The sequence below is a fragment of the Macadamia integrifolia genome, chromosome 5 (assembly GCF_013358625.1).
Source record: "Macadamia integrifolia cultivar HAES 741 chromosome 5, SCU_Mint_v3, whole genome shotgun sequence".
In the NCBI taxonomy this organism is placed as follows: Eukaryota; Viridiplantae; Streptophyta; class Magnoliopsida; order Proteales; family Proteaceae; genus Macadamia; species Macadamia integrifolia.
In genome coordinates, this window is record NC_056561.1 from 28,270,692 (window position 1) to 28,284,605 (window position 13,914).

At 39.6% G+C, this 13,914-nt stretch overlaps 1 protein-coding gene across 2 annotated transcripts in view; it reads left to right on the forward strand.

Annotated features, from left to right (window-relative positions):
* The window catches only part of LOC122078469 (secretory carrier-associated membrane protein 4-like), a 68,469-nt gene extending 59,176 nt beyond the window's left edge, over positions 1-9,293 (forward strand). Inside the window, exons 8-12 of one of the 2 annotated variants that reach the window (XM_042644452.1) lie at positions 207-252; positions 344-411; positions 4,792-4,840; positions 8,879-8,944; positions 9,110-9,293. In XM_042644452.1, the coding sequence (XP_042500386.1) occupies positions 207-252; positions 344-411; positions 4,792-4,840; positions 8,879-8,944; positions 9,110-9,142 (262 nt within the window). In that variant the 3' untranslated portion in view covers positions 9,143-9,293. Of the gene's footprint in view, positions 1-206; positions 253-343; positions 412-4,791; positions 4,841-7,181; positions 7,934-8,878; positions 8,945-9,109 lie in introns of those variants that run through there. The other variant, XM_042644453.1, reaches the window with a different exon arrangement.
* The last annotated feature ends 4,621 nt before the right edge of the window (positions 9,294-13,914 follow it).

The window sequence follows — 13,914 nt, forward strand, 5'->3', positions numbered from 1 at the left end:
ATGGTCCCTAAGAATGTCTGAAACATGATCGGAATTTAGAATCATACATGTGCACTTGCATAGTCAATAGTGAAGACATTCTTAAGGAATGCAGTCCCTCTAAACATTATGCTTTATGTTTCTGTTATTCTGTAAGTAAGAAATTTGATTTTCAGGTCTTATTAGATGTTCTTGTTCTTGATCACCACTCTGTTCCTGCTTTACAGGACTGACAGTGCCCTGAATTTTGGTTGGTTTTTTCTGTTCTACTTGGTTAGTTTTTGAACTTGAACAGTTTATTTAAATTCTTCTTAGACCAATAACTATCTTCTTCCGTTTCACTAATGGCATTGGCATGATGCAGCTCCACATTCTGTTTTGCATATTTGCTGCTATAGCTCCTCCAATTGTCTTCCATGGGAAGTCATTGGCGTAAGTACTTCTTAAGAATTCCTCTTTTACATTCCCCGATAAAGTAAGTGCAGTCTGAATTCTGGAAGGTGCTCATTCATCATATCTTTTTGGCCTTGAATTGTCTCAGAACCGAATACAATGTTCGGCAGCTTATGATTTCCTTGTAATTAAATAACTGATTTTTGATGAGAAGTGCGGAAATTATTCCAAAATATGCAGTACCTGGGATCAAGTAGTCCTTGGAAGCCAAACTTTGTGTTAACTGGGCCCCCTCTTTTAACTATAGCTTATAATATCCCTGTGCATGTACTGTAGAACCAGTTTCCATAGGACTGGAAAAAAAGTGAAATCAAATTAAAAATAATTCTGGCTTTTGCAGATATATTTGCTGGCTTCCAGTTACTAGAGATTCACATTATCTATTAACTAATGGACTTAAAAATGTAGAAAACTGTAGGTGATATATCTTGATATGATTGTGGGAATGAATGGCCAACAATGCCTAATCATTTATTGCTGACAAAGTAGTTCAGCATAAAGCGGAGAGTTAGCTGGTCAAAGCTTTAGGCTCTATGAGATTGATGTCGGTATAAGGAAGTTGCTTGACCATTCCAATCCCTTCCTTCGAAGCATGATTGGATTACTTTTCTGCATATATTTTTCTTCTTCTGTGGGGACCAATTTTTTTTCCCTGGCCTACCCCTTGACCCATAAATGAGGCTGCATCTTGGGTCGTTGGGGGCAATAGGGTTGATTCAATGTCCCCTTCATTTTAGATATTTGTGTTAAAAAGTGACATATGAGGAGAGAATTTGAAGAGGCTGCCTATTATTCATTTTTTTTTTTTCATTGTCACAAGCTCCAGGAAAAAGGCTTTTCCATGTTTGAGCAAGCTTCCCGGGCTGCAAGAAGCCAGCTTCAGCTTCTAGTGTGAAAAAGGGTGGGTTCAATAGAATTATCTCGTTTGGAATCTTTCCCGCCATAAGCTGGGAGGGGCCAGCTTCTTGAGCTTCACGGTAAAGATTTTAAACAGAATAATTTGGTTTGGCCTGTTTTAGTCTGCTTAAGCTTCAAAAGCTGTCTTCTAGAAGCCACCCCTAACACACTTAATAAAATTAATGAGCAATGGTCAGGAAAAAGATGCTTTAGGGCCTCAGGCTTGTCTTTGAAGCTTGTAGGCCATATCTCCCTTCCATCTGCAACACTGAAGCTCATTGTGTGTATGGATTTGTGATACTGTTGAATATGCATAAAATTTTCTTGATAGTGAGTATTCAAAATTTTCTTTATAGTCTTTGATGGCCCTCTTCATTACATCATAGCCTTTTTATTTTTGCAGTTTCTTTTTCGAATCTCGCTGGACAACCATTGCCACGTGCATTCTATAGCTAGAAGTTAGACCTTTCAATTTTTGCTTACCCTTTGTACTCTTCGTCATTCCATTTTATGTAGAAATGTTAGCATTGAATAGAGTCATCTCTTTATTATTTTCTTTTTATAGTTTTTCTTTTTTCAGAGCTATTCAGCTACTATTCGAACTTCATAACTTTTGGAGATTCAAACTTTGCTTACTTTATCGTTCCCTCAAATCCCGTGTGAATGTCAACTCTATTCCCTCGCTCACCTCCAACAATGGTTCTATCCTCCATGATCCTGCTTCCATTAAATTGGAAGCCGTCTCCTACTACTCAAATCTCTTCTACCCTTCTTCCTCTTCCTCCCCCCCTTTTCCTTCCCCCTTGGGATTAATCAACAAATTTATCCTTGGATCATTTCCTCCCTTACCTTCGCTTGATCCTTTCTGATGAGGAGATTGTTGTTGCCATCCTTTCTCATAAAGCTAACAAAGCCCCGACTCTGGATGGCTTTAGCTTGGGATTCTTCTCCTCCTGTTGTGATCTCATTAGGATGAGCTTATCCTCACCATAAGGAGTTTCTTCCTTAACCCCAATCAAATTCAGGGAGTGAATCAAACCTTCCTTTGCCTCATCCCCAAGAAGGAAGGAGCATCCTCCATGTCTGATTTCAGACTATCTCCCTCTGCAATCTCCTGTACAAATTTATTGCCAAAATTCTTGCCAATCGCATTCAAAAGGTGGTTGACTCCTTAGTCACTGAGAATCAATCTGCCTTCATTTCTGGGCGTATTATCACTGACAATATCATTTTGTGTCAAGAGATTGTCAGAGATTTTGACAGGCATTCCCACTCCTCTGTAGCCCTCCTTAAGATCGATATCCACAAATCTTTTGATTCTATCAAATGGGACTTCATCTCTAAGGTCTTGCTGCAAATGTCTTTCCCCCCAAAACTTCGTACATTGGATCCACTCCTGCATTTACTCCCCTTGCTTCTCCCTCCTTGTCAACGGGAGCCCTGCTGGCTTCTTTCTTGCTTCTATGGGTATTAGGCAAGGATTCCCTCTCTGCCCCTTCCTCTTTTCTCTTGCCCTCGAGGTCCTCTCCAGATCTATCCAATCCTCTATGGATTAACACTTCATTTCCCCCATTCCTAAATTCATATATCTCTTGCTTTCTCATCTTGCCTTTGCTGACGACTTGATGATTTTTTCCAAAGTAAACACTCTCTCTATTTCCTCCATCATGTCTTCTCTCCGCCTCTTCAAAGGCATCTCTGGTCTTCATATCAACCTTCTCAAATCCCGCTTTTTCCTCTCTGGGACTTCTGATTCTTCTAAAGCCCGTCTCCTAGAGATCACTGGATTCTCCTTAGGATCTCTCCAGGACAAAAATCTCGGCCTCCCTCTCATCTCGGCCAGGCTCATAGCCCACCATTGTTTCCCTATCCTTGACCGGTTGAGAAAGAAGCTCCAGCTGTGGAAAGGAAGACTTCTCTCCTATACTGGAAGGCTTGAGCTTGTTAGATCTGTGCTTCAATTGATGTACCTCTATTGGTCCAACGTGCTCGCCCATCCTAAATCCACCATTAAGTCCATTGAGAGACTCCTTCGCTTCTTTCTTCGGAAAGGAATTGGTTCTTCTAAATTCGTGCGCCCCATCAGTTGGGCTTCAATCTGTCTTCCCAAATCTGAGGGAGGCCTTGGATTGAGAAGAATCAAACAGGTCAAACAACTATAGGTATCTTCAAGCTCTTTTGGAAAATCATCTCTAAGCATCCCCCCGTCATAGCTTTACCGCTTGGCGTACCCTCTCCAATTGCCTTCCTACACAGATGATCCTTATCCATCAACATATTCTAGTTCCTCCCTCATGTTGTCTTTATTGGAATGATACTGAAGATGTTGATCACCTTTTCTTCTACTGCCCCCCTTTCTTCTATAATTTGGAAGAAGGTCCTTAAAGCATGTTGTCCATCTAATAGAAGAGTTCTCCATCTTGCTAGAGAATGGATCTTGGTTGATATGACTTTTTTTGGTTCCTCCATTTGCGACATTGCTGGGAAGCTTACCTTTTGCGCTGCCATTAGTTACCTTTGGATGGAGTGGAATCTTCGTAGATGGATTTCCAACTCTCGATCCTTTGATAAGATTTGGAAATCCATCTACTTCGACGTCTGCACCAAACTTACTTTCCTTACCCACTGTCCAATCTCTGACTCCCCAAGGAACATGCTTATTATTGTTTCCTGAGGTCTCCCCCCTCCATCTTGTTCCCCATCTAATAGAAGAGTTCTCCATCTTGCTAGAGAATGAATCTTGGTTGATATGACTTTTTTTGGTTCCTCCATTTGCGACACTGCTGGGAAGCTTACCTTTTGCGCCGCCATTAGCCACATTTGGATGGAGCGGAATCTTCGTAGATGGACTTCCAACTCTCGATCCTTTGATAAGATTTGAAAATTCATCTACTTAGATGTCTGTACCAAACTTACTTTCCTTCCCCATCGTCCAATCTTTGACTCCCCAAGGAACATGCTTATTATTGTTTCCAGAGGTCTCCCCCCTCCATCTTGTCCCCCCCGAGATGGTTCCGCTTTTTTCCTTTGGTTGGGCTTGTTTCCCTTAGATGTCATGATGTTTTTGTTCTCTTTTCCTTTTTTGTTTTGGGATTGATTCCCTTCAGTTCTGTTGTATGCCCCAACCTTTTTTTCCCTTGTCATAATATCTTTTTTCATTCATAAAAAAAAAAAAAAATATATATATATATATATATACAAAGCTTTCTGATCATTGATCTGTGGTCTTGCATACCTTAGAGCTGGCTTATCAGTTCTCTAAGGATTTCATTAAAATTATATATATATATATATTTGGATTATAAATCTAGTCTAAAATAAAATGCTTATTCTTTTTAGTGCTTTGAATGAAGAGAGGAAATCCCCATGATACATTACTTTGTTAAATTTACTCACTATTAATGTCAACTCAGTGTTCCGATATATGTGAAACTAAATTAAGATCTTGTTTTCCAACTTCAGGGGTATCCTTGCAGCAATTGATGTCTTCCGTGACAGTATACTGGCTGGGGTGAGTTGAATATACAGAATTCATGCATGTCTACATCTACCTTTCAATTGGCTTATTATTATTTGAATCATAGCTGCAAAAAGTTTCAGTTTGTGAATCCATTTTCTGGAGTGATCGTAAGTGATGTGATATTGTGATCCCAGGGTTTGTAAATCCTATTTGGATTCGCTATGGGCCCACCCAAAGAAGTATAGCCCAATTTGTGAGAGGGTAATGGAAAAACTGTAGGTTATCTCAAGTGTATGAGGGGTGTTGCAGTACTATAAATAACTGGAATCTTAAAGGCTCCTTGTAGTTAAATGAGAAAAGGGATAGAAGTGGAATTAGAATTAAAGAAGAAGGACTAACTTGTAATTAGAGAATATAAATTGAATTTAAGAATAAGGGCAGATGGTAACTTTTGAAATAAACAAATAAGAAGTTTCAAGACAAACCTCAATTTGTGGCGTCTTTAACCTTCATATGGAATAGCAGTCGACGGAACCGGCATCAAGCCCCCTGCTGTATCTCGATCTAAAGGCCTTGGATGGGACTGAAAATTTCTGGAGGAGGTTGCTAACAAAATGGACTACCGATCCTAACTGAAGAACACCCGAACTGGAGAAGACAATCCAATCCAATAATAAAAACCTGCAACCACTACCAGGCAGTAGCTGCTGGTTCAGTCATGGTTTCAGTGAGAAATCGCTTGATCAGGGGGTCGAATGGGGATGAAGCTCTAGGGGATGAAATGCCCTAAGGTAAGACTACCCCAAAATCTTAGAGGGAAAGGATTGGGGATGAGGGAGATATACCAACCTAACGTGGGTTGCAACAATCCGCACAACATAATAGTTATTAACGAAATGGAAATAAAAGAATTAATAGGAAGAAGAGAGATTTAAAAGAGTGGGGAGGAGGATGGATTTTACCTGATGGGAAGGAGAGGGAAGGAGGACAAGCACATTAGCTCCATTCCACGGTTGAGAGAGATAACTCAAAATCAAAGTTTATTCCATTCTCCAATCTGCTCTTCCGTTGGATTAAGCATCCATATATAAAGAGGAAGAAAGATTACTACATAAACTCTGAAACTGAAAATAGAGTTCCAAGCTAATTTGGACTGTCACTCCTACATAGCTAACAATAGATAATGTTAAATTAATAACTGACAAAAATAACCTAAGCAAATAAATAAAATCCTTATATGTAACTGCATCAGTAAAGAGACTGCAATGTGAGCTCAAGTAGGCATGTGTTTTAACTAGGTCCTTAGCTTCCAGTTTGAAGATATTGTCAATCCTTTTAGCTGACGCTCTAGGTAGAAGGGTTGTCGAGATAATGGAGTTGTTTCTCCTGTTTCTTAGTTACTTGCTGTTTCTCATGCCACTTGCACCTGTTGTATTATTTGTGCTTCTAGCCTGGTTCTTGCAGTGCTCGTGCTTGTTTATTTTTCCATATTTTTTCATATTTGATTTTCAATATTACCATAAAGGAAGATATTAAGAATTATTTGAGATCAAAATACAGACATTTTTCAGAAGAGAAATACATATAGTCTCAAGTCAGCCTGGGGAATTAATCAGCAAAGTCCGGATGGGGTCGACTTTTGGGTCCAAAATTTTAAGACCAATTTGTGCAGAATAAAAAAAACATGAAAATAACAACCCACAATAAGTTAACAAAAAGCTTCTAAGGAGAGAGTTGTTATCGAGCTTTTGTGGTGCAGTAGTGAGTCAATCTTTGCATAGGTGCTTCCAAGGGGACTGGAGGGTGATGAGTGATAACTGTGATAGATGGGATGGCTATATGTTATTAATGAGGGTTTAGTACTAGTAGTAGAGTGTGTCCAGGATATCCTTATTGCAAAACTTTGAGATTTCTTGGGAGTTGGGATTAAGTGAAGGTGGTGTTAATACGGACTTTGTTTGGATAGATTTGTGGAGCAGGGAAGTGTTGCTTTCTCATGGTGCCTCTGCCCAGAGAACTAAAATTTTCATCACATTTAGTGTCAGTTAGCTTGTGCCTCGGGGTTTTCCTGGTACACACACACTCTCTATGCTACTTCAAATTTCTCCCTTGAAGCCAGGATACAATTATTTCATCTTGTGCCTTTTGTGGAAAAGATTCTCTTTGATACTATCATACATCTTCTTCATGCATTATTGACTTGGGAAATGTGGAAGTCTAATCATTTGCAGAAATCTCAGAAAAGATTCTCTAAGCTACTTAAAATTTCTGCCTTGAAGCGAGGATACAATTATTTCATCTTGTGCCTTTTGTGGAAAAGATTCTCTTTGATACTATCATGCATCTTCATGCATTATTGACTTGGGAAATGTGGGAGTCTAATCATTTGCAGAAATCTCCGAAAAGATTATGATGTCTTGGGTTCCCTTTTCTTTGGCTACTTCATACTTTGAAGGAGAGAGTGATGATATAAATTTATGGGCAAGGTTTCCTTCACAGCTGCCAAGTGGGTTTTCTTTATGTGATCTGCCTTTTTTGCCACATGGCATGATCGGATGGTGCCCAAATTTTGTGGACAGATAGATCTCTAGTCCCCTGCTCACATGTCAAGTTTCGGCCAAAAAAGGAATTTGCGAAGTGTCCCAATGGAGCTTTGAAAAATCCAGTGCCATGAGAGAGTGCACAGTAGTGGTGGGAGTACTGTAGGTGTGCATGGACATACAGTTGGGGGGGGTGTATAGTTGAATTTGTGCCTAAAGTATGACATGTGGCCCATCGAGGTTCTCCTCTGTTTCCAAGAATCAGAATTGCCACATCATCCTGCCACGTGGTAGAACTAGGTGCACTGTAGAGACAAGCTTGTCTATGCTGAGCCTGTAAAGGAAAAACTGACAATGTATCTGACATTGTTTAAAAAAAAAAAAAAAAAAAAAAACTGTGCTCAATTCTCTTATTGTAAAATGGACTCATAATTTAAGGCCAAGCTAGTATTTCTTTTCTGTTACATCACAGATTTTTATATTTCTTCTCTTGTTCCTTCTCTTTGCACTTCTCATTGGGTTCAAGTGTTTGAGGAAGTGAAAACTTATGAGAATTATCTACTTATATTTTTTTTGACTTATTCGTAGTTTTCTATTTTCATCACTTGATGATTGTACCGCCTTTTATTATTATTATTTTTGGGTAAAGTGGTGTACATGGTTATCCATTTTTCATTGGCCTGATTGTCCTGTTTTTGCATATCTTGGCTCCATGGTTTTAAGTATCTCCGATACCGATACGATACCCTCCGATACGTATTTTAAATTTAGCCGATCGATACGGTACACACCGATACGATACATAAAATTTTTAAATGCTTTCGTATCGATATATATCCCCTACAATACATACCGATATGTATCAATACACCACCAATACACATCGATACGATACGATATGCCTCGATACGACTCTATGAAAAATATAAAATTGAGATAAAATGTACGTTTTGGTATGTATTGGTACGTATCGGTATGTATTGATCAGTACGTATCGGTATATATCGGCATGTATCGATATATATCGGTACGTATCGGTGAGCATCGATACGTATCGGTGAGTATCGGTATGTACTGATACAGTGCGCTAAGATCATATAATGACCAAGATGGGTAATTTTTCAGAAAAACACGATTTTTTGAAGGGTTTTTGTTCCAAAGTTGCTGTCAGTCATATTTCTCTAATTAAAGTGAAAATCAATGTTGGGAACAATGATTTTACATTTATGGGACAATTACAAACCTTGAATTCTTAGTACGATACCCTCAATCTAGTGTTTATGCATAGTACATGTTATCAATAGATTTTTTTAACAAATTCTTTATGCAAAAGTGTTTAAAAAATTGTTTCCTATCCATTTATGTGTGTATATTTAGCGTATCTTAGTGTATCTCCGATACGATACGATACCCTCCGATACGTATCTTAATTTTGACCGACCGATACGGCAACCGATACTGATACTTTAATCCTTGCTTGGCTCTTAACTCTAGGTGTTCATTGTAAGATGCATTTAATTATTTTTTCTTTCTATTTTGTTCTTTGCAGTCATTCTACATTGTTGGGTTTGCGATCTTCTGTTTGGAGTCGCTTGTAAGTTTGTGGGTACTACAGGCAAGTGTTTGAAACTTTGAATCACCCCTTATTATACTTCTATGTATATAACCCAAATGCAATTTCATATGGTTTAAATTTGTCAAATAGATTTACCCCAACTTGCTTAAAATGTTTTGAAAGGGATTATACTCCTGATACGCTTGTTTTTTCTACTACCTGCAGAAAGTGTACATGTACTTTAGAGGAAACAAGTGAAACATGTTGCTGACTGATGAGCATAGTTATAGAGTTGCTTGAGGTCGTACATTTCCCCCATCCCCACCCTATTTCTGATAGTTTCTATTCAAGGAGATGTTGATGCACATTGAATGACATCCCTCGTATGTAGATTTCAATATTTTTGTTAGTCTCTCTCTCTCTCTCTCTCTCTCTCTCTCTCTATCTATCTATCTATTGTGTGTGTGTGTGTGGTTTAAAGCTTGGACTTGGCAGTGGCATTGGCTTTGGCTTCCATAGATTCTGATCTGGGTCACTTGGGAATCGGCTTGAAATGCCAACGATGGGATCTGGAGGAGGTATAGATGTTATAAGCTACAATAGGTGGGCTCCTTCGCCTTTGGCACTTTTGGTCAAGAAATGAGATTTATACACATTTTTGGGTGATTACATTAGCTATATGAGCATTGAGAATAGTCAGACTGGAAGACTACAACTCACCCGAGCCATTTCTGATTTTTGAAACCTTGGTTTAGGTGGGAGTGCTGAGTTGAGTTGCATGGTTTGCATTTCTCTTATGTACCATTGCTGACCGCCCCACGTTTTTCGACAGCCTATTTTCAGTGGGCTTTTCTTGGCCTCGTAATGCTGGAGTGCCGGCATTTTTTAAATGTTGAAAGACCTCAAACATACTCTAATCTGAAATCAGGCCTTTGATCTCCTCGGCGTTCACGACCAAGCAGCTTTGCCAAAACCCTAAAGGATAGGTAACCTTAGCAAGAGCATTGGTGGACTACATCAACCTAGTGGATTTTTAGGCTAATACACAAATTTCCCCTTCCATGTGTTTGTGCCTTTGGCTATGTCTGGTTGTAAGGGAAATTAAAGAGAAGGGAAGTGAAATCTTCATACCTAAAAATAATTATATGTAATCAGACTCCATGTGACTATATCATTAATTTCAAATCATTTTACATTTGGTTATAAAATTTCACTTTACTTTGCATGCAAGGCCCTTTGTTATATAACATGTAAAATGTATCGTTATTAAATATGGTTTTAAAAAAGTAGTTTACACAATCACATTGGATCACATAGGGTAATGATCACAAACATTTCCATTTTAAGTATGAAAATTTGACTTCCCTTCTTTTTAAACTTTCTTTGTAATCAAATAGAGCCTTAATTTTTTATTAGATTCCAAAAATTTGACTTCCCTACCCTCCAACCTTAATTCCTGTTTCAAAAATAGATAATTTGGTATCTAATTGTATAAAGGCCGGTGCTCATCTATGAATGGCGAGTATCTACAGGACCCTAAATTATCAACATGTTCTCCAAGAACATTGAAAATTAGTCTGTGAGTCACTCCAACGATTGGAACACTTAGAGGAGTTCCCGTGCCAATCACTTCCATTCCTCCCATCATGCCATTAATAGCATTCATAGTTAAGGATGTAAATTTGAAATCGAAACCATTTATCGAATTCGAACCAAGTTGTTTACATCGAAATTGTAAAACCGTTTAGTAAATAGTTTGGTTTTGGTTTCAAGTTTAAGGTTGATTAGTTAAATGAGTCGGGTCGGTTGTAACCGTTTAACCTGTTGGTTTCAAACCAAATTTACACCATGAAAATCGAACCGTTTAAACCGTCAAAATCGATCCGATTAACCCATATAATTATTAAATATTTGGTTGTTTTAACAAAACATAATTGTTTAATTTAGGGAAGAATTGAGGACTATAGAGGTTGATCAACAGTCTATTCAATAATTTACTCCTATTATGTAGTTAAATCCTTGCTTGTTCAATGCCTCATTTAATCTGATACAAGATTGAAGCGTTTATCAATAAAAGTACATTTTAGCAAGCATGAGAATAAACTAGCAAACTGATTACTACCAGTAACGAATAAACCGCGATCAAAATCATTTAAAACTGTGAATTCGACACCGTTTAACAATCGTGGAATCGAAATCGTTTACTAAACGGTTGCGGTTTCAGAAAGTGCAACTGTTTAGTCAATGATTGAGTTTTGGTTTCAGCCAAAATAAATGTGAACTGAATCAAATTGCATCATATACATCGAAATCGAACCGATTAACACCTGATATACCATAATACATACACTATGATCTAAGGATGGGCTATAATCAACTAATGGTGGACCAACCCCTTTAGACCATGAGGCCCGCTTAAGAGGGGACCAAACACTTGACTACCACCTCATCGACCATACGGCCATAGCTTTGATCATGAGGGAGGGCCTCACATTACCCTAGCAACACTCCTTAACTAAACCTAAGTTGGTTATTCAATCAGAGGTAACCATGGTCAAGTTAATTGTTAATCGTTACAAAGAAGGACAGCTCAGCTCTAAGTGGAGGATTCAACCAATAGGATGAGATCCCAAAATCACTATAAAAGGGACACGAGATAATCGGAATAGGTACGCAATCCCAAGTACTCAAAATCTATTCCATTTGAAGGATCTAAACATCGACTAACTTAGGCATCGAAGCCTCCCCTCTGGAGAGAACTCTGGGCCAATTTCTGACCTATATAACTGCAAATCTCAATTCATAGTGGAGGCTAGATCGTCGATCTAGCTAAAGGACAAATCTTGGCACTAACAGTGGCGCCGTCTGTGGGAACCTAGCAAAAATCCTGTTTCCATGAAAGAAGGGACGAAAGATATGCCGAAGATCACCAAAGCAAGTTCAGAAAAAGGCCGGAAACCCTCCAATCCACCATCTCTCCACCCACAACAAGAAATAGTGGAGAAGGTGGAGCAAGATCCGACCGTAGTAGATGGAAGAAACTACCAAGAAGCACCAAGAATCATCATAGACCAATAACAACTGGAAATGGTGACAGCAGAGCAATTCAAGGAACGTCATGGGCAAGTAAAGAATTTGGTAGAGATCATTCAAGAAGCATCCAAGAACCTCAGCAGACCGCCGCTCGAAGAAGTGATCCGCCATAAGAAAGCCTCCACGACACATCAAAGTCAATCAAGCTCGACCGAGAAAAGCGTAGGTGAGCATAGCTATGCACCACACACCCAAAAAATTCGAGATCCTCTCGATCGTGAAAAGAAAGCATAGACTGGGCTCAAAAGGTCCCCACCTACTCGTAAAAAGGAGAAACAGGGCAAGTCCAAAAAAGATCGAAAAACAAGGCAGAGAAGTCCAACCCCAATATACGTCATAACAGAGCTAGTTCGTTAGAGGCGGCCCTTGATTGCAAGTTTCAAGAATTGCAGGCTAAGATCGAGCGGACGATAGGCGCAGAGAAAGAGCCGGATGAGCTTGAGATGTTTGGAGAAACACCTCTGTCTCGGGAGATCATGCAAACACCTATCCCTGGGAGTTTCAAGATCCCGACCATCCGATCGTATGACGAAACTAAAGATCCATGGGAACACTTGCACACCTATCGATCAATCATGACGGTGCACGGTGCGACAGAGGCTCTTTGTGCAGAATATTCCCAGCATCTCTCCAAGGACCAGCCACTACATGGTTTTCCTCCCTGGAACCAGGTTCGATATACAATTTCAAACAACTTAGCAGGAAATTCCTGGATTACTTCATCAGAAGCAAGATATGCAAGAGAACATCATAAAATTCATGAACCTGAAACAAAGGCCGGGAGAAACAATCCAAGTGGAGCTCATGACCCTGCAAAGCGGGATTGAAGATGAAAGATTGATATTCTCACTCTCTAAGTCAGAACATAAAACATTGGGCCAGTTAAGGGAGAAGATCCAAAAGTACATTGATGCTGAGGAGGCAATGGCTGGTGTAAATTTACCAACACATTCGTTGATTGAAGAAGAGGTTATCAACATGATGACAAAAGGACCAAATTGGAAAAAAATCGTCTGCAATTCCGATCTCGTACAATTCCGTGCAATACCATATTCAGGGGGTGACACGTGTATAGATTCCAATGCAATGGTCCAGATCTGATTTAAATGCCTCTTCACTGATTTAATGTTTTATTAGTTATAGCAGATCTGGACCATTGTATTGGTATCAATACACGTGTCACCGCCTAAAGGTGGTATTGCACGGAATTGTACGAGATCGGAATTGCAGACGATTTCAACCCGACCAAATCTGGAGAACGAAACGAGAGAAGAAGAGATCAAGCTGAATACACTACCCTAAATAGACCGTGGTCCCACATACTAATGCACATCACCAACGAAGAGAGAGAGAAGATAAAGGAACCCAAGAAGATCAAAACCTTGCCAGAAAATAGAAATCAACACAAATTTTGTGAATACCATAGAGATCATGGACACACCACTGAAGACTACCATGAACTCAGGAATGCAATTGAAGATTTCATAAGGAAGGGTTACTTGAAAAGGTTTTTGGGAAAACATCTCATTACTCACCCAAATGTAAGTGAACGACTAGAGGGAGGAAACGACCAGTGGAGGCCCCATCTAGACAATCACCGACCACATTACAAAAGTCAAAGTGATTCAAGAACTGAGGAGCGATCATGACCCAGGTGTGAGGGTAGTGGCCAGAATCCCTTCCCTTTGTGGGGGGGGGGAATTGCACTCGGCCCTCTCTCCTCTCTTTCTCTTTCTTAGGGAGGGGTGTGTCGTGTGTGCTTCTGCGGTCCCCGCACCACCGTATTGCCGCTCGAAGATACGTGGGGGCCTATTTAGCAGGAGTGTGGGGGTTGTCACTGAGACGGGTATTTGATGATGCTCCAATACGGAGGATTGGGATCATGTAAAAAGGTTTGGAGTCGCCACCTAGGATTATGGGCTTAGAACTCGGGGGTG